The sequence below is a fragment of the Mesoplodon bidens genome (assembly GCF_964165515.1).
Source record: "Mesoplodon bidens genome assembly, contig: HAP1_SCAFFOLD_120, whole genome shotgun sequence".
Lineage (NCBI taxonomy): Eukaryota > Metazoa > Chordata > Mammalia > Artiodactyla > Ziphiidae > Mesoplodon > Mesoplodon bidens.
In genome coordinates, this window is record NW_027671363.1 from 828,808 (window position 1) to 849,275 (window position 20,468).

Below are 20,468 nucleotides of genomic sequence, written 5' to 3' on the forward strand. Positions count from 1 at the left end.
GGATTCCATTGCATTTCTCTTTCTGCTTCAATATTTTAATCCCTTTCAAAATGTTAAAAGGCTCAAAGCCACTGTTTTTATAATTCCTTACTTACAATTTCTTCCAACTTCCTTGGCTGTCAATGAGCTGGGACTGTGGACCAAGCCACAGCTAATTCAGAGAATGGAATGAAATGAAGTGAGAGAGCGCTGAGGCCATGCGCAGGGCTTACCCTGATTTACTACTTGGAGGTACGGGGGCGGGCGAGGGCTCTGAGGGGCCCATAGTCTACAGAAGCTCTGGAAAGGGCGAGAGGCCATTGCTCAAGCTGGGCCCTTCAGGTGGCCGTGGCTGCCAGACGCGGAGCAGGTGAAGGTCAAGCATCAGCTCTACGCCCACCTTCCAAACCGCGCCATCAGGGTGGGACACTGCACACACAGTCAGCAAAGGACACAGGGCCCATCGCACTTTGCACTGTGCTCATTCTTACCACATGTGCCAGGGAGACCCAGCACATGCCGGGATTGGTTCTTGGTGGCACACCTAGGAAGGCTGGGACTGTTAGCCAGAGGCTGTGCTTTACAAGAGACTGGAGTCCACAGAACAGTAAGGACTTTTGGTGGTGTGAGGGGTAGGGAGGATCGGGGACTGGCTAGGAAGAGGTCTTACCTCTAAAACAAGGTCTGAATTTTCATGCCTTCCAATCGTAGTGCTTTTATTCAGGACAAAATAGCCTTCTGCACTCTTTAGATAGGCTTTCATATTCTCTGCTTTCCCTATAAAAGGTTTTCAGAAAACAATTTTGTTAGAAAAATACAGTCCTCTAATTATTCAATGTCATATTTAGAATGAATGGAATACACCATAATGTCCACAGGAGAAGTCAGCAGAGGTAGGAGTGGATAGCTGGATTTAACAATGATCACAATGATAATTCTGCACATTTTTAAGACTGTCCTTTTAACAGTGATAGCCGGCATAGATGAGCTTGCTTCTGATCACAAGAGGACATCCTTTATGTAACTCAGAGCACAAACAAGCAATAGCAAAAAAAAAAAAACCCAAACAAATCTGAATTCCACTGATAACCGCTCTCCACCTCCCATTAAGCTTAGTTTGGGGTTAGTTATCTGACAGAATCAAATACTCAGTGTTACTAACCCACCACTTACTAGCTCTGTGACTCTGAGTGAGTTACTTATTCTCTCTCTATGCCTCTGTTTCCTCATCTGTAAAATGGGGCTAATGATACTCTGTATCCCAAAGAGTTTTGTGAGGATTAAATGTGAAGCATCTAGAATGGTGAATGCTACACTAAACACCCATTTGTCCTACTGTGATTGTGACTGTTATTAATCTTGGGCTTCTGAACTTTGACTCAAGAAACTCCAACTTCTACAGAGCTTCTTAAAGTGTGGAAGAGTCAGTCATCAAGGAAATGGGCATTAGAAGATACTTTCTTTTTAAGTCACCGCATTCCTTCATATATTTAGGTTGAAAAAAAAATGATTTCCAAAGACAAAATATCAAGATTATAGCTTGGCTGTACGGTCAAGACTCTGTACGTATCTTTTGCTGGCATTTTATTAGGAAAATGTCAAACACACAGAAAAGTTGAAAGAAGTGGATGGTGAACTTCTATAGAACAATCACCCAGATTCTACAATCAACATTTTGTTCTATTTGCTTTATCACATATCTACCCATCTATACATTTTATATTTTAATGCATTTCAAAGTAAACCCTATACATGTTTTTAAATTTTATTTATTTATTTTTGGCTGTGTTGGGTCTTCGTTTCTGTGCGAGGGCTTTCTCTAGTTGTGGCAAGCGGGGGCCACTCTTCATCACGGTGCACGGGCCTCTCACTATCGCGGCCTCTCATGTTGTGGAGCACAGGCTCCAGATGCGCAGGCTCAGTAGTTGTGGCTCACGGGCCTAGTTGCTCCGCGGCACATGGGATCTTCCCAGACCAGGGCTCGAACCCATGTCCCCTGTATTAGAAGGCAGATTCTCAACCACTGCGTCACCAGGGAAGCCCTATACATGTTTTTTATTTTTTTTATTTTTATTTATTTATTATTTTTATTATTTTTTTTTTTTGCGGTACGCGGGCCTCTCACTGTTGTGGCCTATCCCGTTGCGGAGCACAGGCTCCGGATGCACAGGCTCAGAGGCCATGGCTCACAGGCCCAGCCGCTCCGCGGCATGTGGGATCCTCCCAGACCGGGGCACGAACCTGTGTCCCCTGCATTGGCAGGCGGACTCTCAACCACTGTGCCACCAGGGAAGCCCATATATACATGTGTTTTAAAACATAAAAATTTCAGTGACTTCAGCTGGTTCCAAGATGTTGATGATAATTCACATGATATTTGAAATCTGATCCATCTCAGTGCCATGTCAAAGATAGCCTCTTTTCTTTTTTTTCCTTTTTTTTTTTTTGGCTGTGTTGGGTCTCCGTTGCTGCATGTGGGCTTTCTCTAGTTGCGGCGAGCGGAGGCTACTCTTCCTCACAGTGCGCAGGCTTCTCATTGTGGTGGCTTCTCCTGTTGTGGAGCATGGGCTCTAGGTGTGCAGGCTTCAGTAATTGGAGCACGTGGGCTCAGTAGTTGCGGCACACGGGCCCTAGTTGTGGCTCGCAGGCTCTAGAGTGCAGGCTCAGTAGTTGTGGTGCACTGGCTTAGTTGCTCCGAGGCATGTGGGATCTTCCTGGACCAGGGCTCGAACCCGTGTCCCCTGCATTGGCAGGCGGATTCTTAACCGCTGAGCCACCAGGAAAGTCCCCAAAGTCTCTTTTCAACTGAAAGGTCACTGAAGTGTGAAGTTGTTAGACTGTGGATAAAAACAAAAATCATCTAGGTCTGACCGTAGAGGGTCTCCGGTCTGGCTCTGCTTTCCATCAACATCTCCATCATCATTCCATCACTGAATCCCTACTAAGTGCCAGGCACTGGGCTATCCTTTTACACACATGGCCTCTTTTCATCCTCAGAACCACCCTGCGAGGCAGGTGTCAGTATTGTCCCACTTTACAAATGAGGAAACTGAGACTCAGAGAAGTTAAGGTCACACAATAGTAAGTGTGTGACAACTCTGAGCCTTTGCATGTAACCAGTGTATAAACCTCCATTGCTGCTGGTGGGGCAGAGTAGGGGTGGGGGAATTGCACTGTCTGCTGACACTTGGCACATGTAGTAAAAGAAAGTCCTTGAAACCAGCATTCTATCCTCTGAAAGGAAGACGAGACCCTACCTGGGGGTAAGAGAAATAAAAATAAGCAGGATAGTTTATATTTGTAAACTTTGAGGCCTGTGGATGTCCCACAAATATTGATGCTTTCAGATAATGAGAAATACATTTGATTAAGTTCGCTGTCATGTATACAGGGGAAAAGACATTTCCTCTTCCCAAAGAACCATGCTCTGCTGCCTTCAGTTATTAATCTTCAATTGCAGAGGACCATGTTAGCACGCAACACATTCAAGTCTAATTAAGCTAAAATGGAAACTTCCAAGAAATGTCTCTTCTGCAGGAAAACCACAGGAAATGCCACTAATCTAAAACTTAAACTTGGATCATGTGCATATTTGTTTTTTAGCTCTCACCCCAGACGTCCCCAAGGCTGGGGTCTTCTCTCTGCTCAGACGTCCCCCCTCGGGGCAACCACCTGACTGACCACTCTGGCTAAAGGCACCCTCAGTCATGTTATTCCCCTGCTAGTTTTCCCCTGCTGTGTTTCCTTCCTTGTACTTATCATTCTCTGACATGTTCTTGTTCCTTTCTTTAGTTATGCTTGCTGTTGGTTTCTCTTTCACTAACATATATGTTCCTGGAAAACCAGGACTGTGTTCATTTTGTTCAGAAGCGATTCTTCATGGGTATTTTGTGTTTGTACCCATCTTCAGAGCAAAGGCATTGAAAGATTTTGTCCTGCACTCACTTTCCGAGGATGCTTGTATGGCAAACAGCCTGGGAGGATAGAGGTAATGTTTCTAATAAAGATAACGGCTCCTTCTGGGGCAAAAGTTGGGCAGGTTTGCTAGCAGCCCCTTTCAAAGATTGCAGTTTCCTGAGTTTGGAGTTCCTTACCTGGGACACAGACCCACTGTGCGCACAGCATCCACACTGGCTGCTCTGCACCACCCCGAGGGACTTTCAGGGCAACAGGAACCAATGTGCATATGCAGCTCTGGCTGCCTGTTATGTCGGCTGTGCTGTGAGTAATCAAGTTCTTTGTTTCTGGCCCAGGAGTCTCTTGTCTTCTGCTAGGAACTATAAGCTGGGCAGGCTAACTTACTAACTTTCAAACAGGGTCAAATGTCAGACCCTTTGCAGTTCCTGCCAGTTCTGTGCATTACCCCTTCTCCAGGGCAGGGGGCAGCGGGGGGGCAGAACCTGACACATAGTAGGTGCTTGGGAAACACTTGCTGAGTGAATGAAAATACAAAGGACACCTCAAAGCAAGTCAGTACAGCCAGCTGGCTAGGAAGCTTTGATAGTAACTACCTTTCATTTTTCCTGTCAGTATCTAGCTTAGATGACTCCTTGGAAAACCTAAATTCTATCTCTTTAGCTTTTGGATTGGACAATATTTCTCCACCTTCATTTTGCCCTGTGCATCACTTCCTTGCGTGAAAACACTGTCAAAGTAATTTGAATGTGTGGAGCTCTGTGAATTCGTTCTTACTCAGCGCCATGGAGCACCAGCCACAGGAAAGAGCAAAAGGGCTTCAGTCATCTGCGTTCCCCCGACCACTTTGGATGGCTCAGAATTGGGCTATAGGAGCAAACTTTCTTTTGAGGTTTACAGTGGCCTCAAAGTTCCTTAAAGAAGGGGAGTTCAGGTAAGGGGCGGGTGTGTGTGTGTGTGTGTCTCTGACCATTGGGTGGGTGTTGTCCATAAATCAGGGGAAACGGGTTCCTCTCTTAATCCCAGCTATACTCACAGGACATCCAAGAGCTAGTGCCCAGGAGAGGCTTAAAGCTCCCGTGCCGCCTCCCTTGGGGGGCGAGGTAGGGGCTGCATTTAGGAAGGAACGGCTGGTGTTGGGGCACCTTTTCTGGGGTGCTCCTGGCGACCCGAGCCTGGATCAGAGAGTTCGGACTCGGCTGGCGCCGGGTCCCCTGCCTACCCCAACGCCCTTGACCTCGCAGGGCTGGCCTCCTCCGGCCCAGGTTTCCGCCCGCCGCCTCCTCGCGCGCCGCTCTCACCTGGCCAGAGGAAGAAGCCCACGCCTCGTCCTCCGCCGAGAGCCCTGACCTCCGCTCTGCCGCCCTCCCGCGGAGTCTCCAGGCGAAGGCCCGCAGCCCGCGCGCCCGCCCGGCCTTTTTACAAACGTCGCCACGGCAACGCCATTCTGACGGCCGAGCTGGGGAGGGGCGTGGCGTGCGCGGTGCCCGAGGATGAGGGGGAGGTGCGCTGGCAGCACCCGGCCAATTACAGCCCGCTGCAGCGCTGCGAGCCCTCTCCGACCTGCCCCCTAGAGGTCCCCAGCCCCGTTTCAAGGATGGAGAAACAGGCTCAGTGTTCACAGAAGTAGCTCCAAGTCTTACAGCGGGGAAGGAGCAGACTCGAGAATCCTCCCTACTGACCTTAGCTCTAGGCTCGGTGCGTTGAGGAGGGGGTGGTCAGGCGTGGGAGGGTAATGGAGCTGAACCACGAGAAGCTTGGAGGTTAGTACCCCCCGTCCCACCCGAATCTCTAGTTCTCTCTGTTGTGGAGGAGAAAACAGAGTAAGCTGGGGGGACCATCACTTCTGGGGGTGGGGGTGGAGATGGGAGATGGATGGGGTGGAAGGAACACTTCTGAAAGAATGGAAGATTCTCCCCCGTGCTAGGGAAAGGGTATTAACAAGCCCACAGCCTTACTGTTCCTGTCCTTCCCTGTCAAAACTCGCGTTTATTCATTCATGTGTTCTTTACTTCTACAAACATCACCTGAGTCCCTATAAGGTCAGACGGTGGCCCCAGTGTTGACCTGGATCAGATCCTTAAGAAACTCCCCCGCACTCCCCATGGGCACGGGGCTGGGGGATGGAGCGTGTGGAGAAGACATGCAAATGCCAACTATCTCCCCTCACCCCATGTCACCTTTTTCAAATCAGCCCCTTCTGTCTGGGAGCAGAACAGACCTGCTGACTACCTACAGAATGCCTCATTTCCCTGGCAGGAAATGACGGACAAGGTGCCCCAAGACAAACTCAAAATATTCATCTGAGAAAGATGAAAGATGGCAGACTCCACTCTAGTCAATTAGAAGAAGATATAAGAGAGAAAAATCATGGAAATCGATATGGGATGGAATATATGGTAAAGATGCTCCCACATGCCTAGAGGCTCTTAGAAATGCACATTCCCTGGCACAGACCTCAGAGATTCTGATTAGGCAGCTCTGGAGCATGGTCCAGGAATGAATGTGTTGCATTCTTTCAAATTCCTTGTGCATTTGTTAAAAGCTTGGCAAAACCTCAGGACTTTTTCAACCCTGCAGTTGAATCGCAGAGCCCTCCCAGCACTTGTCCCTAGAAATCTCTTCCAGGCCCTCAGTCAGCCTGGAAGGTTCTGCCTGGGTTAGTTCCATTCGACCAGAAAGACCTTAGGAATGTATGAGGAGTGACCACAGAGGCCGGGGCCCTGAGTGGTAACTTCAGAGGAACAGAGAGGGTCAGGCTCAACTCTCCAGGCACATTTCTGCCTCAGGGCCTTTGCAGTTACTGTTTCTTCTCCCTACCAGGCACTTCCCCCAGGGATCTCCTTCAGCTCCTTCAGATTTTTACTCAAATGTCACCCTATTTAAAAGGGTCTTGGAATTCCCTGGCGGTCCAATGTTTAGGACTCGGTGCTTTCACTGCCCGGTTCGATCCCTGGTCGATCCTGCAAGCCCCATGATGCCACCCAAAAAAACAAAACAAAACAAAAGACACCCCCCCAAAAAAACATGAATAACAAAACAAACACCTCACTCTATTGCTCTTCCCTTCATCTTACCACTCCTCTAACATGCTATTTATTTAGTTTCCTTCTCTTATTTGTTGTCAGTCTCCCCACTCCCAACTCCCCCCTGCCCCCCAACTTAAGCTCCATGAGGGCAGGGTTTTTTTTTTCTCTTTTGTTCACTGCTGTATCACCAGTACATAGAACAGTGCCTTTATGAACGAATGAGTGAATGAACAGGGGCAGCCCTTGCCACCCGCCCACAGCCTTGCCTCCTACTCTTGAGCTGCTGAGCTGAACTGTCCTTACCCCAGGACCTAGGCTTCTGTAGCCTTGGCCCTCGCCAGCCCCATGCCCATCTCCATGCTTGTCTTCAGTGTCATCAACATGAGCACAGAATGCAACCCTGCTCATTGCCAGCCAGACCCTACAGAGCCCATCCAGGCCAGCCTGGAGCCGGTGCCGCCCTTGGCCCCCCGATAGGCTTGGGAGAGCCTATGTTGCCATTAGTCCATCTCTCGATGAGGAAATACTAAACGGAGAACAAAGCTGACATTCAGGCTCACTGGAGCAGAAATTGCCAAATCTTGATTGGACCCTGCCGCTCCCCACAGGATGCCACAGTCATCTCAAAGGGTGTGTGAAAGTCTTAAAACCCAGTTCCATGTCATCCACTTAAATTTCAAAAACAGAAACTAAAATACCCCAATAACTCATGGCTTTATCATAGCATGTCCTGGGCTGAGTGAGAGTTGTACTTTGCGATGATGGGGTGTTCAAAATACTGCACCTGGGGAATTCCCTGGCGGTCCACTGGTTCGGACTTGGTGCTTTCACTGCCCTGGCCCGGGTTCAATCCCTGGTGGGGAAATTAAGATCCCGCAAGCCACAAGGCATGGCCAAAAAAAAAAAGATTTCTAGCTTATATGGGCTCCTTGGTGATGCCTGTAATCAATCAATCTTCTTGAGCTCTGGGTGGCTACCAAGGCTGTACTGTATCTCCATCAACATCAGGATGCTGGTGTCTGAAAGGCCTGGGTCCAGGTCCCAGCTTTGTCATTCCCAGCTGTCCTCCTAATACTGGAGCGAGTGATGTTAACTCCGGGCTTGCCACCCGCAGGGCTCTGTCCCAGTCCTTCCTGTGGATCATCTCATTTAATCCTCAGCATAACCTGGGGCAGTAGGTGTGTGTGAAACACCTGGACCTCGGAGCTCTGCAGAGAAGCGCCCAAAAGTGTCGTGACGGGTGTTATTTCTATCACGTCACTCCCACTGGAACAGGAAAATAGGGCTCAAGAGCCATGGAGGTGTGTGACCAAGGTGACACAGCCAGAACAGGATTTGAATCTAGATGACTGTGATGGGACGGTATTTTCCCCGGGGACCACAGGTGACAGGTGTCACAGCCACGAGACACCCATGCTCACCACCTGCTTTCCCTCAGCCCTGAACAATCTGGGCTTCTGGCTGTCCTGAAGTTTGGGCAGTGCCTGCAGCAAGAGGGGGAGGGAGCTGAGGCCAGGAGGGGGTAGCTGGGGCTTGCCAGGGACCTCTCCTGCCACCCACTGGGCTTCTTTCCTGCAGGACCTCTGCCCCATAAAATCTCATTGGGCCGCAGTTACCTTCCCTGGGCTGTCCTTGACCGGGAGAGCCCATCCACTGTGCCCCCTCCCCAGATCTGCTTGTTGTCCCCTGCATTCCAACAAGAAATGAATGCTGGCCTCCTGCCTGGAACAGGTAGGGAGCTTGCCCAGCCTTTAAGGGGTAAGAGAGAGCCAGGGAAAGAGCTGGAACAGGAGAAAGGGAGTGTAAAAGAGAGAGAGAGCGCTCGAAGATCAGGAAGTAGCTAAGCTGTTGAGTAGGTGTCAGATGGGAGAGCAAAGGGCCACTGGAGGCTCCACAGTCCATTACTAACCTGACGCTATGGGCTAAGGAAATGCAGGTTTTTATACACACACACACACACACACACACACAGGTTCACAAAAATAAATTCAAACCACAAAATCACAGCTGGTCACTGAGGCCTTCTGCGGCCGTGCTCACCCCTTTCCCCTGTCAGAAAATGAGAAGTCACCCAGGTGTTTTCTCAGATACAGACAAGGCTGGTTGGGACATTCATCTCTTGCAAATCATAGATCTGCCAGGGGGCTTCCCTGGTGGCGCAGTGGTTGGGAGTCTGCCTGCCAATGCAGGGAACGTGGGTTCGAGCCCTTGTCTGGGAGGATCCCACATGCCGCGGAGCAACTACGCCCGTGAGCCACAACTACTGAGCCTGTGCGTCTGGAGCTTGTGCTCTGCAACAAGAGTCCGCGATAGTGAGAGGCCTGTGCACCGCGATGAACAGTGACCACTGCTTGCCACAACTGGAGAAAGGCCTCGCACAGAAACGAAGACCCAACACAGCCAAAAATAAATAAATTAATTAATTAAAAAAAATTAAAACAAAAACAAAAAACCACTGTCTCTAAAAAAAAAAAAAAAAAAAACCAAACCAGAAAAAAAGCTTTGCCAGGGAGGTCAGTCTGTATGTTCTGTTTGAAAACTGCAGATGAAGGGTGCTGATCCCACCTCTGATCAGCCTGGTTTCGTTTGTTTGTTTGTTTTATTCTGTCTGTACCTCACTTCTCTCACCTGTAAAATGGAGGTAATAACAGCATTGACTGTAAAGACAAAATGGGTTAAATGTGTGAAGTAGTAAACTGTGCCCGGTACCACAGACTCCTTCTGTGAATGTCCGCGTTGCTGTCTGTCTGTTTGCTTGTTTTTGTTGCTTTCTTGATGATGTGGGAGGACAGCACCATCTCAACCCGATCACAGCCATCCTGGGGAGAGCTTTGATTTGCATCGTCTCAGTCCCAACCCAGAGCAAACTTGACCTCAGAACACTCGCATATCATCTTGCTTGTTGCCCAGGGACATTTCTGGGTGTGGGTGTCAGAGGCAGGCTGAGCTCCCCTGATCGCTGCTAGAGGGATTCTGAGAATCCAGCTGGTCTCTGTGGCGTGGCATGTGCAAGACAACTCCATATATTCGACTTCCAGGCATCCAGGCAAATCAACCTCCACTACTTTTTTTGGGGGGATTAACAATGAACCACTATGAATGAGGTTAACCAAACTAGCTAATATTTACTGAGGCTTGTTAGGTACCAGCCGCTATGCCATGCACTGTTTTATTTAATTCTTGGCCCAACCCATTTCACAGAAGCGGGCTCAGAAAAGTCAAGTAACTTGCCCAGTTACAAATCTTGTAAGTGATAGGTCCAAGATTCGAACCCTAGCTGTTGGACTCCAGCATATTTTCTTTTTTGTAAAGTTTTGTTTTCAAAACATAATATACATCTCGAAAAGAGCACAACTGATAAGTGTACACTTGAAGAATTTTCACAAAGTGTATGCACCCACCCTAACCAGAACCCAGAACAAGAAGCAGAACATCACCACCCACCCCCGCCCCTCCGAGAAGACTCCCTGTGCTCATTCTTGTTACCCCCTCCCGCTTGTCTGACTTCCAATCATAGATTAATTCTGCTTGGTTTTGAACTTCATGGAAATGGAATCTTACAGATTCCATTTGCTGCCTGGTTTCTTTCACTCAACTATGTGAGGTTCGACCACGTTGTCTGATGTAGCTGTGGTTCATTCATTCTCACTGCTGCATTGCATTACACTCTGTTATCTATTCCTGCAGAACAAATTACGGCAAACTTAACGGATCCCAAAAACACACACTTATGTCACAGTTTCTGTGGGTCACGAATCCGGGCACTGCTTAGCTGGGTTCTCTGCTCAGGGTCTCTCCCAGGCTGCAATGAGGGAGGTGGCCAGGGCTGGGGTCTCATCTGAGGCTCAGCTGGGGAAGGATCCTCTTTCCAGTTCATGTGGTGGTTGGCAGGATACAGTTCCCTGAGGGTTGTTAGTCTGAGGGCCTCACCGCCTTGCTGGCTGTTAGCCAGAGATCTTGCACTGTTTCTTGCCATGTGGGCCTCTCCATAAGGTGGCTTGCTTCATCAAAGCCAGTGAGAGTCCATAGAGAGAGTCTCCAGGCAAGATGGAAGTTACAATCTTCTGTAACATAATCACAGAAATGACATGCCCATCACCTTTGCAGCATCTACTGATTAGAAATAAGGTACAGTCCTGCCTACTCTCAAGGGGAGGGGACACAGAGGTGTGAACACCAGGGATATTTGGGGGCCGTTGTGTATGCCTTTTGGTATGCACATGTGCACATATCTCTTGGGTATATATCTAGGAGTAGAATTTCTGGGTCACACATACATCCGGCTTTATGAGATTCTGCCAAACATTTTTCCAAAGTGCAGGCACCCTCTACACTCCCTCAGCAGGCTATGAGCTTCCCAGTTAGAGCACATGCTTTCAATACACTCCTCCCCTCTCTCCTTACAGAAGGGGTGTTTGAGCTGGGGCTCTTTGGGACGACAGGTCCTAATTCTGGCCCCATGTCAGAATCACTGAATTCCCGGGCCGCTTCGCCAGACATTCTGATCATTTGAGGGCTCAGATACAAACTGGAAGGTCCACTCCATGAGGCGAGGATCCCTGTATCCTTGGTGCCCGGAGCAGTACCTGGCAGCAGTTCCTGGCAGGTACCAGGTAGCTGGCACGCAATGAATGTTTTTTTGATTAAGTGAATGAGTTTAGGAAATATTGTTCAAGAGATGGGCCCCAGGGCGGGTATAAGCTGCTTAAACGGGAAGGAAACTTTGTTGTGTCTGAGGCTGTGTGTATTTTTCTGGGAAGAGGGCTCAGAGCCTCAACCAGGTATGTCCCCAACAAAGGTTAAAGACCTCTGTGATTGGATACTCTCCGGCTTAGGTATTTTATCACATGAAGAAAGACTTGGTCCCAGGGTAGGTGGCATGGGAACTGTGGACAAGGTCCCATGGTCCTTAGAAGTAAAAAGCGAGACAGTGCTTCCCTGGGGTGGCTCATAAACTGACACCTTGCTTGTTTTGTCCTTTGACCCATGGTAGTTCTTTTGGTACATCTAGCCACTGCCTGGCCTCCTGGGACCCTCCCTGTGTCTGTCTGTTGAACAGAAAATTCCAGGAGGCCTCGGTGCCCTGAGTTTCCATCAGGGGCAAGCCAACATGAGCCCTAGCTTTTGAAAAACCCCTTTCAATTCATAGAAAGCCTCCCAGTTTATCTGGTTTGAAATGACCTCATCCTTTGTCACCTTCTCTCTTGTTTTCTGGAGGTTTCTCAGCGTCTTGCTGCTGTCCGTATTCTTTTCTCATGTGAACAGTGCACCTATTTTGGGCATTTTGTCGTTGTTGTTTTGGGTCATTCCCGTCACACAATTTTTATATTCCTTTCCAGTCAGATCAACCTCATGCCTCTCTAGACATTTCTTCTCAGGTTTCCTCTGAATCATTTCGTTTGGTCTAAATATGTCCAGTGTTTCCTCCTTCCTCACTGCACTCCACATAGACCCTCTCTTTTCCCCGGAACAACTGTTCTTTTCTTTCGAATCCCTGACCCAAATTCTCATCTTTCACCATGTTTTCTGACTTCTCCTAAGAACTGATTGTTTTTTGAAACTTAAGCCTCAAATATCATCCCTTCTAATCTGGGTCTGAATTTGGATCACGGTCAAGAAGCAGGGGAGACAGGAACGTGGATGGGTAATTAGGATCCTCAGCAGAAGGGCTGAGTGTTCATCGGTGGGGGGGTCAGAGGGGCCTGGGGATGGAGGGAGAGTATCTTCTTCTGCCTCGGGTAGGGCTTAGGGTGGGGTTGTCAGGAAAAGCGCTAAGAAAAAAGGACCCATTTGACTTGAGTTCTGAAGGATGAGTAGGATTTCCGGAGGCAGAGCAGGGAGAGAAGAGGATGGTCCAAGGCAGGAGCAGTGGGAATGGAGGCCAGAACATGAGTCATCAGAGAAGCTAGGGACAAGAGTACAGAAGGAGAGGGGGGGCCAGGTGCTGAGACCGCAGACTGAAGGTCCATGGTCAGCCCTCAGATATGTTTGTCTGGCTTTCCCAGCGTGTTAAAAGACTTTTAATTAATTGCTGAAGGGAGAGGCCTCTTTCTGTGGAGTGACAGAGAAACCTATTCAAATTGTCCTCAGCATGAATGCAAATTCACTGGTTACCAAAAATGAAAAGTCTAGAGGGAACCTCTGGGTTCAGGCTCAGATGATATCATGAGGCCTTGACCTCTCTCCAGCTCTCAGGGATTCTTTGAACCATGTGGATCCAACCTTAGACAGAATCTCTCTATAATGGTCACAAAAAGGCAGCCGAAGCTCCAGCCCTTACATCTTCTCAGCTTTGAATTCCATAGGGAAGGATAAGAGTCTTTTTCTTAAGCTTCCCCCAATGGCCTCACTGCTTCTCATTTTCTCTGGGTGGGTCAAAAGCCCATTCCTGAGCCAATTATTGTGGCCCAGGAGACTGCTCTGATTGGCTGAGCTTGAGCCACATGCCCAGCCCTGCAGCCAGAGGTGGAATCAACACCATCTCTGAGAAACTGGACTGAGACTAGGAGAAAGGTGTTGTCCCCAAAGGGGGATCATAACACCATAATATTTTAGAAGAGAGGTCAATTGCTATTAGGTGACAAAAACCAGATGTCTACCACAGTAGCCAACATGTACAGATCATTGACATCTGGATTTATGCCTTTTTTTGGGAAAATGGGAATATCTGGCAATACCTGGACTCTCTTCTTGTATATAGATCAACAATCTGCTGGGGCTGAGAAGAGGCTCCCTCTTTAGATACAGCCTATGTTCTGCCTGCCCAATGCACTGATCATATTTCCTCTCGGGCTCCTGGAAGCACTTGAATTTTTATTGCCAGCATAATTTGATTCTGTAAAGAAATCTGTTTTTCCCACCAGAATGGAAGAGCCAAATGTACAGGGGTCAAATAGCTCTCCTGTGCTCCCACAAACTCCTGAGGACAAATGCCTGGCCATTTTTGATAGTCTCATTCCTTGCTCATTTTAAAAGCCTTCTTTAAACAAATATTGAACACATAGTGATTTTAGAATCTGTTATCTGATAATTCTAACATCTGAAATCTTTGGGTGGGAGTGGCAGTGGGGTGGTGTCTCAATGTCTTGTTTGTTGTGTCTGCTTACTCTGGCTCATACTGACTTATTGCTTGGATGTTTAGTAATTTGACTGTGATCTCATTCTTCATTGAACTTAATCTGTGGGAATCCTGAGGGGTCTGATTCCTGGCTGCTTTGCTCTCGGAAGTCTTTTTTGTTTGTTTCAGCTGGATGCCAGGGATGCTAATAACCTCTGAACACTGACATTTATTTCCTCAACTTGGGAGTTTTCCCACTGAATACATGGAGTATAAACTTGAGCCCCAGACCCACGTGGTTACAAACCTTCAGGGTGATCATCATCATCATCAGTATTGTGGCCATTATTAGTTTTCCCCTCCAGAGCCACATTGAAAACTACAGGTTTTCATAGGCTCCCCTTTCTGAAAGTCCAGAAAAAAAAAGTTTTTAAGCCCTCCTCTTGCCAGGGTGTGGAGCATCTTTGAGGGTGCCAGCTTAATACAGGCATCTTAGACTTGGTGAGCTCATTTTTCAAGGCCCAAGGCTTAATCTCCCTTTTCCTGCACTTACTAAAGGCAAATGGCTTCCTCATTTGCTTATGCTTTGGTTGTAGCTCACTCTGTTTGTGTGTGTGTCTGTATGTTCCTTTGAGATTGCCTACATAAAAATTGTTTTTTATTCTGGGATTTTGGAAACACACACAAAACTAGAGAAGCCTGCGATTAACTCCATGTATTCATCATCCAGCTTCAACATTTTCCCAGTGTTCTCTCATTCTTTTTTCTTCCTTTTTGAGTTTTTTTCTAGGTTAATTTAAAGCAAGTTGTGTCATTTCACCCATAAAGACATCCTAACTGAAAGGACTTTTTTTCCTTTACATTATCCCCGCCTTGACATGATCACAGCTAAAAATACTTATTATCATTCCTGAATATCATCTATTATTCAGTCCATGCTCACATTTCCTTGATTCTCTCAGAGATATCTTTTTTACTGTTGGTTTGTTAGAATCAGGATCCAGACAATGTCCACACATTACACTTGGTTGTTATGTCTCTGAAATGTCTTTAATTCTGTAACAGCAACACCCCGCCCCTGACCTTTTTTATCCCCCAGCCACTGATTTGTTGTAGAAACTGGGTCTTTAGTCCTGTAGAACATTCACATACTGGATTTGGCTGATCACTTCTTCTTGGTTTCAGTTAACTTGTTCCTCTTTTCCCCATGTTTCCTGTAAACAAATAGTTAGATCTAGAGGTCTGAGGAGATCAAAGTCTTTTTGTTGTCCAGTCGCCTTCACAGGCGGTACTGTGTGATCCATCCTGCATCACACAGTGAGCACATAATGTCTGGTCATCCTGTTTTTAACGATATTGAGATTGAATGGTAAGTCCAGTGCTAACAGACTGAGCCATCCATTATAAAGTCCCCAACGGCATTTTTTCCCCAAATAATTAACATTTTTAATTTTTAATTATGGTAAAATATACATAACATAACATTTACCATCTTAACCATTTGAAAGTATACAGTTCGGTCTTCCCTGGTGGCGCAGTGGTTGAGAGTCCACCTGCCGATGCAGGGGACCCGGGTTCATGCCCCGGTCCGGGAAGATGCCACATACCACAGAGCGGCTGGGCCCGTGAGCCATGGCCGCTGAGCCTGCGCGTCCGGAGCCTGTGCTCCGCAGCGGGAGAGGCCACAACAGTGAGAGGCCTGCGTACCGCAAAAACAAACAAACAAACAAACAAAACACACAAGTGCAAGGAGGAAGCCAGAATCTTGACAATACCTGGGCCCAAGGAAATCTTGGAAGACAGTGAGTTAAATAGAATAGTGAGGATAATGACGATGGTAGGAGAGCGTGTATGCTTTGTGGTCCTATGTACTAAGGGTTTTGTATACAAGCTCCCATTGGGAAGGCTACGAGCTAGGTGCCATTTTTATTCTCATCTTAAAGAAGAGGGATGTGAGCTAATTAAGCAGAGGGAAGGTTAGGGGGTTTTCCTGGCTGAGACCACAAGACAAAGCGGTGGTCATGCCCCCTAGACAGGACTTCATTGGCTGGAGATTTGATTGGCAGGAGAGCTGAGCGGCTTCTCCTGCCAGCAGCAGCCTGTGCCCTTCAGCCTTTCTTACACTTCAAGCCCTAAGAAAGGGCTTGCGTGCTTCCCAAGTGGCAACTTCTGTGCATTTAAAAATTTCCTCTTGAAAATCCCAGCCTTAGCCCATTCACAAAAGGTATCTGGGTCCTTTCTTGGCCGTGGCCCTAGTCGTATTCACCAAAGAGAAGAGCGTGTCCCATAAGAGCTGGCGGCTTTGGGAGGACCGGGGAAGGCGTCAGCTGGCAGGAAGCTCCCTGAAAGAAATAGAGGAATCCCCACCCATCCATGAGCTGCCTATTCTTCCCCCTTAGAAACGGGGCTTGCGATGTGTCAGGAACTGCAGGCATTTTGCCATTTAACCCTCACACTGCCCCACGGAGGAGGCCCCTTGCTAACAGTTTTGGTTGCTTTTGTAGAGGAACCTGCGATACAGAGGTCAAGCCACTTACTCAGGGTCATTCGGGGCAGCGGTGGGGCTTGACCCCTATTTGTTTGACTCCAAATCTGGCCTCTGAACTCTGAGAGACACTGCCGGCTTCTCGAGTGATGTGGGATGTGGATTCGAGTGAGCACGGCCTGGGCCGCGGTTCCCGTCCCTCTGCCACATGGACAGAGCCACAGGCCCAGTTCGCTGTGAAGGCCCAGCATCTTATACCAAGTCTCATTCTCACAGCCAGAGATATTAATGTGGAAATAGGACTTTTGATTCTTGAAAGGTCTGCTTGGTGAAGAGATGGTCAAACATTAAAACTACAAACTCCATTTTTGGGGGGGGGCAATTCTGAAGCATAAGATGTGTAATTTCATCTCAGTGCTTCAACCGTGCAACCTCTGTGAACGGGTGAAGAGTTTCAAAGTTTTATACAGGAGGCTAAAAAACTAAGGCTCCTTGTGAAAATACTAAGTGTAAAACTTAGAAAAGAGGAATTCTACTTTCTGTTAATTTCTGCTTAAAGACAACGAAGATATACTCCCTGGAAGGAACGGATACCAACACAGATGTACACAAGTGCCCTTTAGGATCCAGCAAAACTTAAAATGTATTATTGTTTTCTTCCTGACAAACAGGGATTTCTGACAACATATTAACAACAAGCCTGAAATGCAAACCTGAGTCCTGGAGTGAAACCCCCAGGAGCAATGGTGCGAGGTATCCAAGGGGGCCACCCTGGTAAGGGAGACACAGAAGGAAGGGGTGTGGAAAAGTGAACCTGGGCGGGGGAGGGCAGCAGGTGGGGAGGAAATCCTGTTTCTGCCACTTAGTAGCCAGGGAACGGTACCCTCTGTCAAATCAGCTTTCCCCTCTCTCTAAGGGGCCGACACTTGCCAGAATCCCTTGCGGGTTGATGGGAGAGATGAAGCATGTGTGGTGTGGAGCAGGTGCCTGCCCCTTGGTAAGTCTTTCCCCCAGTTGTGAATTCCACGAATTTGAAAGCTACTAGCTGTAGCTCTTCTGGGGACCCTGACACAGGTTCAACTTGGCCATTTCAGACCCTTCTCGGCTGAGGGATGTCCAGCGCCAAACAGGCTGGCACGTCCCTTGCGTTGTGTGTGAATGAGGCAGCCCAGGAATAAAGCATGTGAAACCTCATTATGTAAATCCTCAGGTTTTCAGTACATGACAATGGCTTTTTTGGGGGCCCTTCTCTGTCCCATTCTGTGGTCTGGTGTCTCTGCTTTGGGACCTAGTCTGCCAAGCCCTGGGGGCGGGGGTGGGCACTTCGGGGAGGGGTAAGCTCTCCAGAGGGCACATCAAAGGGAAAGTCACAACTCTGTCACTGGCCCAGCTCTCCCTGGCATTGCTTGGTGTGAAAGGAAACTGTCCTCTGCCTGAGGCAGCCCCATGTCACACAGAGACTAAGGCCTGTGATGTTTAATTCACAGCAGTGAGCACTGGAAACACCGCACCCAGGCTCCCTCAGAGCAGGACAGCCACTTTTCATTTCTGGGGCTCTAAGCCAGAAAGCCTGCTGTCTGGAAACTTATTGCCTGGAAGGTTCGCAGGATGGAGGGCAGGCTTCTGCAAGGAACTATCTGACCATCACCTCCTGGTTGAGGAGAAGGGCACCCTTCTATGACCTTGGCCTCCTTAGAGCTCATGCAGGCAACAAACACACACATACAAATACACACACATGCCAACCCACAGCACATACTCACATGTACACACATACATGCAAGGATGCGTGTACAAATACACATCCCCAAGTCAGAAAGACTGGAGTACTATTCTGGCTACTCAGAAGAGCAAACCCAAATCTTTATTCTCAGAGAGCTTCTTCCTCGGTGTATCCCTGGCACCTGGCAGAGCAATGAAAATCAGAATCGCTGCCTTTAAAAACACTCGGGCTGTTCACTCAACTGATTGTGGTCATCATTGCAGGAGGCAGGGAAGTCAGATCATGATGCTGGACACCCTTAAGCTCAGTACAGTGCTGTGTGTCAATTATGTCTCAATACAACTGGTAGAAAAAAGAGTTATCTGGATAGAAAGAACAAGATAAAATACACGAATTATCAAAAGTTAAAAAAATACAGACGAGCTAGACTATGAGTCTCAGAAAGCACTGTTCACAACAGCCAGGACATGGAAGCAGCCTAAATGTTGATGGAGGAGTGGATAAAGAAGATGTGGTACAAATATACAGTGGAATACTACTCAGCCGTAAAAAAGAATGAAGTAATGCCATTTGCAGCAACATGGATGGACCCAGAGACTATCATACTATGTGAAGTAAGTCAGACAAAGACAAGTATCATATGATATCACTTATATGTGCAATCTAAAAAACATGATACAAATGTGCTTATTTATAAAACAGAAACAGACTCACAGGCTTTGAAAAGAAAGTTATGGTTACCAAAGTGGAAATGTGGTGGGGAGGGATAAATTAGAGGAGTTTGGGATTAACATATACACACTATTATATATAAAATATGTAATCAACAAGGACCTACTATATAGCACAGGGAACTCTACTCAATATTCTGTAATAACTTATATGGGAAAAGAATCTGAAAAAGAATAGATATATGTGTATGTATAACTGAATCACTTTGCTGTACACCTGAAACTAACACAACACTGTAAATCAACTATACTCCAATATAAAATAAAAATTAACTTAAAAAAAAAAGAAAGTTTAAAAACATAGAGGCGGGGCTTCCCTGGTGGCGCAGTGGTTGAGAATCTGCCTGCTAATGCAGGGGACACGGGTTCGAGCCCTGGTCTGGGAGGATCCCACATGCCGTGGAGCAACTAAGCCCATGAGCCACAGCTACTGAGCCTGCGCATCTGGAGCCTGTGCTCTGCAACAAGAGAGGCCGCGATAGTGAGAGGCCCACACACTGCGATGAAGAGTGGCCCCCGCTTGCCACAACTAGAGAAAGCCCTTGCACAGAAATGAAGACCCAACACAGCCCAAAATAAATAAATAAATAAATTAAAAAAAAAAAAAAAAAAAAAAAAAAACATAGAGGCAAGCTAGACTATGAGTCTCAGAGAGGTTAAGCTGACACATATATATGGAATCTAAAAAAAAAAATGTTCTGATGAACCTAGGGGCATGCCAGGAATAAAGACACAGATGTAGAGAATGGACTTGAGGACATGGGGAGGGGGAAGGGTAAGCTGGGACGAAGTGAGAGAGTGGCATGGACATATATACACTACCGAATGTAAAACAGATAGCTAGTGGGAAGCAGCTGCATAGCACAGGGAGATCAGCTCAGTGCCTTGTGACCACCTAGATGGGTGGGATAAGGAGGGTGGGAGGGAGACACAAGAGGGAGGGATGTGAGGATATACGTATGCATATAGCTGATTCACTTTGTTATACAGCAGAAACGAACACCACACTGTAAAGCAATTATACTCCAATAAAGATGTTAAAAAAAAAAAAAGCTGCCTGAAGTCACACAGTAAGTGGCAGAACAAGAGTCTAAACCTATGTCTGCCTAACGCTAAAGCTATTCTGCCACCTTCCTTTGCAATGAGCGAAGGCATTCTGTGCTGCCTGGATCCCACTGGGACCTCAGTTGGCTGTTTCTAAAGGGAGCTGAGGGGCAGCCTCAGAGGCTCTGCTCCGAGCAGGGACCTCTCACCTTCTGCTGCCTGATCGCCCTGGTGACCCTCTTCTCCTGGTGCAGCCGCTCTTCCATGTGCGCCAGGGCCTCCTTCAGCAGCGCCTTTTCTTCGGCCTCTTTGGAGATGTCGTCCTTCAGCTTTGCCACCTGTGACTGGTACATCTGAACCGACACTTTGCTCTGCCTGAGCACACGGGAGAGACAAAGTCTCTTTTCTCCTCAGCTTTCTCACTCACCACCAATGCTCCCGACCTGGGAGATCCTCAGAACACTTCCATATATGCCTGGCTTCGCGGTTTCCTTACAAGTGGGGG

The 20,468-nt window shown here is 47.7% G+C and overlaps 1 protein-coding gene and 1 pseudogene across 2 annotated transcripts in view; one reads left to right on the forward strand and one right to left on the reverse strand.

The window, feature by feature from the left end:
• The window catches only part of LOC308611499 (forkhead-associated domain-containing protein 1-like), a 37,077-nt gene extending 35,408 nt beyond the window's left edge, over positions 1-1,669 (reverse strand). The window contains exon 1 of the mRNA XM_081260247.1: positions 650-1,669. Coding sequence (XP_081116373.1) covers positions 650-742 — 93 coding nt within the window. The 5' untranslated portion in view covers positions 743-1,669. The remainder of the gene's footprint in view (positions 1-649) is intronic.
• Positions 1-20,468, forward strand: part of LOC308611519 (centrosomal protein of 78 kDa-like) — a 739,857-nt pseudogene that overhangs the window by 457,201 nt on the left and 262,188 nt on the right. The gene's annotated exons all lie outside the window — the stretch shown is intronic.